This window comes from Phaseolus vulgaris, chromosome 8 (genome assembly GCF_051622355.1).
Source record: "Phaseolus vulgaris cultivar YP4 chromosome 8, ASM5162235v1, whole genome shotgun sequence".
Lineage (NCBI taxonomy): Eukaryota > Viridiplantae > Streptophyta > Magnoliopsida > Fabales > Fabaceae > Phaseolus > Phaseolus vulgaris.
In genome coordinates this window covers 6,738,813-6,744,228 of record NC_143505.1, presented here as the reverse complement: position 1 = coordinate 6,744,228, position 5,416 = coordinate 6,738,813, and the positions used below count along the sequence as shown (strand labels likewise).

At 35.2% G+C, this 5,416-nt stretch overlaps 2 protein-coding genes across 2 annotated transcripts in view; both read right to left on the bottom strand.

The window, feature by feature from the left end:
• Positions 1–717: 717 nt before the first annotated feature.
• On the bottom strand, positions 718–2,667 carry LOC150025366 (uncharacterized). The gene has a single exon (XM_090293635.1). It carries the CDS (start codon positions 2,665–2,667, stop codon positions 718–720), a length of 1,950 nt encoding a protein of 649 aa, XP_090149761.1.
• Positions 2,668–3,160: 493 nt separating this feature from the next.
• LOC137826736 (uncharacterized) overlaps positions 3,161–5,416 on the bottom strand; it is a 71,695-nt gene continuing 69,439 nt past the window's right edge. The window contains 2 exon segments of the mRNA XM_090293634.1: positions 3,161–3,741; positions 3,892–3,958. Of these exon segments, the coding sequence (XP_090149760.1) occupies positions 3,491–3,741; positions 3,892–3,958 (318 nt within the window). The 3' untranslated portion in view covers positions 3,161–3,490.

Here is a 5,416-nt window from a genome sequence, read left to right as displayed (position 1 = left end):
ACATCAATTTGTGCAGTACCCATAGTCTCATGAGGATGACAATCATTTTGAAAAATAATATCACAGCTTGAATCATAATTGTGAGGAATAGGCAAAGAAAGGCTGTTGGAATTCATACAGGAATCTTTGTTCAAATGATATGGAAAATGGTTTTCATAAAAGGTAATATTCCTTGATACCTCAATACTATGATTTATAAGATTTAGAAAAATATATCCCTTTGTGTTGGAAGAAAAACCGAGAAAGATACCATGCACAGAACGATCATCAAGTTTCTTTCTATGTGCAGTGAGCGTGCTAGAGTAACACAAACATCCAAACACGCGTAAAGAAGAAAGATCATATGGTCTACTATTCAATTTTTCATAGGGTGCAATGTTGTGCAACAAAGGAGTGGGAGTGCAATTGATTAAAAAAAACAGCATGTTGTACAACAAAATTCCAGAATAAATAAGGTAAATTTGCTTGAAAAAGCAAGGCACGGGTAACATTTAAAATGTGTTGATGTTTTCTTTCAACAATACCATTTTGTTCAGGTGTTTCTACACATGTGGTTTGGTGAACAATGCCTTTAGAAGAAAATAAATTTTTCATGGCAAATTCAGCACCATTGTCGGTGCGAATAGTTTTAACCGTAGTTTTAAACTGATTTTCAACGTAAGCAATGAAATTAACAATATGATTTCTAACTTCAGATTTTGTGTGTAAAGAAATAACCTAAGTAAAACGTGAAAAATCATCCACAATGGTTAACAAATATCTAAAACCGTGCATTGAAATGACAGAACAAGGACCCCAAATGTCCATATGCAGTAATTCAAAGATGCTAGCAGTATGAGATTTACTTAAATTAAAAGGGAGTTTCTTTTGTTTGGCACGATGACATACATCACATACATGCGGTTTTTCAGCAGGAATATAAGAGTATTTAGTTCTCAAAACATTTAATCTTTCATCTGAAAGATGCCCCATTCTATAGTGCCACAGATTAATGTCTTTGACAGTACAATTGAAAGAATGAGCAATAGTGTGTGTAGCAGTATTACGAAAAAAAGAAGATTCAAAAGCATACAAGCCAGCTTTGACACTAACTATACCAATCCTCTCTTTGGTTGTATTGTCCTGTATCATACAATTATTGGAGGAGAAAATTAAACTGCAGTTCATATTTAAAGAAAGTTTAGAAGTAGATACAAGATTAAAGGAAAGCTGAGGAACATATAAGACATCAATAAGGTAAAATTTGTGATTAAAAATCACAGTTCCAGAATATTTTGCAAACACATGATGGCCATTAGGTAGACTAATAGAAATAGGTTTAATGCTTTTGTATGAAGTAAACTCAGATAAAGAAGAACACACATGATCAGTTGCTCCTGAATCTAGAATCCAATAATTTCTACCATGCTGTAAATTATTTAAGGTAAGAATGTTACCAGTTGGAGACCTCTTTGCCATTTTGTGATTGGTGTCTGCAGTGAACGAGCCCACCCGATTTACTTGAATATTGGCTGCAGTGTTATTATTGGTGCTTTGTCTAAACAAATCTGACAAAACTTGATATTGTTGTGCTGTGAGGTGATATTCCCCTTTTTCCTGTTCTTTTTGGCAAGGCTCAGAAAGCACATAATCAGATATAACAATATTATTAACCTGATTGGTTTTACTACCATAAAACTTGTATCCAGGAGGATACCCGTGTTTCTTGTAACAAGTTTCTATGGTGTGACCATTTCTTCCACAGTGGGTACACATTTTCTTATTCCCATTATTTTTGAAGGACTTATTTTCTTGATTAGGAAACCCAACCTTCCGAAAACAAACGTTCTCTGTATGGCCATTTTTACCACAAAAGGTGCATATCACAGAAGAAGAGATGCGATTAGAATTAGCACTATTAATATTTGAGACAGAAAAGTTGTTGTCCAGTTGACGTTCTTGTTGCACCACAAGAGAAAATTTTTTTGTTATAGGAGGTATAGGCTCCATAAGAAGTACATGAAATTTTATGTTAAGATATTGTTCATTTAACCCCCTTAGAAACTGCATGGCCTGGTCTTCACATTTTCTTTGGTTGATAAGAGAAGTAAAAGCAACAAAGCAAGAGCATTTTGTCTCACAAATGCATACAGGATTAGGTCTAAAGTTTTCTAGTTCATCCCAAATTATTCTCAGCTTAGTGAAATAGTCAGTTACAGTCAATTCACCTTGATGTAAAGAAGCAACTCCCAGTTGTAAATCTGAAATTCTAGATAAATCCCCCGAAGAATATCTACTCTTCAAATCATTCCATATATCTAAAGCTATATCCATCCATACGATGCTTTGTCTAATGGGAATAGAGACAGAATGGACTAACCACGAGACGACCATATTGTTGCATCTGTGCCAAGCCGAGTAAGTGGGATGGTTCTTGAGTGGACATGGGCACGTGCCAAGAACAAATTCCACCTTATTTTTCGCGCTCAACGCCGTTATAATCGACTTACTCCAAGAGTGATAGTTTGTAGAGTCCAACGCCGGCGAGACCAAAGGGACAGCAGGGTTCTCACTGGGATGGAGATAAAGGCAATTGTTCATCAAGTTCAATTGTTCCACCGATTGATTCGTTGCATTCGGCTGAGACAATTGCACTGTGGTTCCCTCAGTTCCAACGGTTTCAGCCATATCCGAAAGAGAAACAAAAAATTCAAGATTTGGAACAAGAAACCGTGAAGAACGAAATTCATAGAAGAAGACGAAATTCAGAGTGCACAGCAGAGCTCTTCTTGAAGAGCTTTGATACCATAATAGAAATAAATCCTCTGTCTTGATTATGCGGAAGAACTTCGGGAATGATGAAAAGAACTTGTGATGAGAATGATGCAGAGATGAAGGGAAAATAAACCCTAAAAGGGTTGAAAGGTTCTGACCAGAGAAAGAGGGAAAAAACGTGAATGCTATTATGAAATTGAATTAAGGAGAGAATTCACAATTACAAAAAGTTACAATCTGTAAAGTAAAAACCCACTAAATCTAAGATACGTGGTGACAGAAAATAAAAGAAGGCCCCAAAGCGCAAACAGCCCAAAATAATAATAAAATATACTAACTAACACAAAAGTGGAATCAATTTCTTGGCAGTTTTAAGCTACCAATTTTTCATTTCCCCGACCAAGATTTGACATATGAAATTGAAGTTACACCTGATACTAAATTCATTTAATAAAATGATGCAAGAATACCCTTATCTTAAAAAATCACAGGGTTATACTAGCACTTAAAACAAGAGGAGTTTCATGCTGCTGATTGAACAGGGCATATCCTTTTTAGTATCTAGCAGGAAGAAAAATAAGCTATTAAATGAAAATAATACTGAACGTGATCCAACACAAACTTCTATCATTTGCAAGACAATTTTTTCAACTGTTTCCATATTATGTGATGGCCAAGAAGAATAATCCATACACAAAATGCCATGAAGCATGAAAACTTGGAAACAAAGTGGGGCTCATGCAGGTGCAGCACTCAAGTTTTGACCACTATATTTGTTTTTGCGGCCCCAAACAGGAGTGGTCTCAGTAAGTTGATGAGGCACAAGTTCTCTCTCCCACTTAGTTGTGAACTCTCAGCCTTTTCTTCCGGAGTTATCTCTCACTACAACTGTTAGCCTGCATTCTGGTCTCATTATGAGCCTTGATCTTCCTTTGGCATGGAAGGCAAGTCTCTTTTTGAAATATCCCTTTCCTACAAATGCTTCCGCTGTAAGAAACAACAAACGGGATAATCAGAGATAGAACAATTAAGCCTTTTCATCACTAGATGAGGTCAGCTATATAGATTAAACAATGTTCTATTGTAATTCATGTAACTAAACTTCACTTCTAATAATTATGAACTTCGAAATATTACCTACTATGAGACGTTCTGGATCTAACCCGTGATTGTGTGAGGCATTTGCTCGGGCTGAATGGATGACCTACAATGTGTAGGATTTTAAAACAAATGCTACCAATTTTGCTTTACCATATAGAAAGGTAACAGAATATAACCTTTCTTTTCTCCACTAAAAATGAATATAACTCAGAATCTAAATAATCACAAATTGTTGTGTTATATGCAGGCAAAATGCACGGAAGAGTAAGGATATTAGAATTTTTATATTGGTGTTATAATTGGGAAAAAGAGGAACTTTGAAAGTAAAAGACAACAAGTGTTACTACCTGATAAACAGTTTTTGCTGCTCCTTTTATCGTCAATTCCAACTGCATCAATGCATCTTTAGCAAGCATGCCACGAACTAGAGCAGCAACTAAGTTTACCTTCTTTGGACTCTAAAATACCATTGAAGAAAGGGTATGCAAAAAGGGCAATCAGTCAGATCAGAACCAGACCCTTCATAAACAATCAATTAAGATAGTTTACACATCAAACCAAGGAAGGTATTTCAAAAGCTTAAAAAATGTTCGAGCTTGTCAGCAAAAATTGGTACATGCTGATTAAAATAACACAGAAGTTTCTTAAAAAAAAGCTATGCAGGGGAACCACACAAATGAAATAAAGCATTGTATTTCTTTAATATTCGTATTATAGCTATGCTGAATATACTTGTGGTAATGATACTTGTTCATATTGTCAAATCAATGGTTTTCTTTTAGCCTGAATTTGTACTTAGTAGAAAAGCAAATACACAAATATGTGGGTACACTGAAGGATAGAAATGGAGACATAAAACAATATAGTAGATACAGTTACAGAAAGATTGGTAAAGAGAACAAGAATGGGGGAACTATGAATCTGGGGGCAAAGATGAAATAATGATTTGAATGTTTTATAGAGACACATTCAACCTTGTTAATTTAATTTATCTAACAGATTAGGATAATCTGGACACTCATGGGGAAAAATGTTGATAGATTAATAGATGTGCCAGTGGTATTTTGGCAGTGGCAGTTGCACTTGGAGAGATGAAACTAGTCCAGTCGAACACAACAGAGTACAGCAAATTCTTTTACTTTCTCAACCATCAAAATTGTTTTAAAGGAGAAAAAAAGTTACCATTGTAACATGAAGTTGAATTAGTTTAATTTACACAAAAAAGTTGTTATTTTTTTCCAATATTTTTGGCTCGTGAATCACGAAACAGCATTGTGGAGCAGCTAGAGCACGGTACAAATTGAATAGTGCAGCAATTTGAAGTAGCAGCCATAACATTGCGGGTTAAATTGTAGAAAATCACAGCTGAAGTGAATCGGAAAATTTGCTGAATGCTTTCATGACATGCATCATACTGAATGAATAAAGCAGAATATGTGTCCCTGTTTAAGTAATTAAAAGAAAATATTTTCCTTTGACGTTCCTTGCTTGGTAGAAAGACAAAGAATTGAGTTCTTTACCAATAATGCACTTATTCCGAAGGGCTCGTAGTCCGATATAT

What these genes read in the sequence shown, in the direction of transcription:
- LOC150025366 (XM_090293635.1), bottom strand. Translation starts at nt 2,667, where the DNA reads ATGGCTGAAACCGTTGGAACTGAGGGAACCACAGTGCAATTGTCTCAG.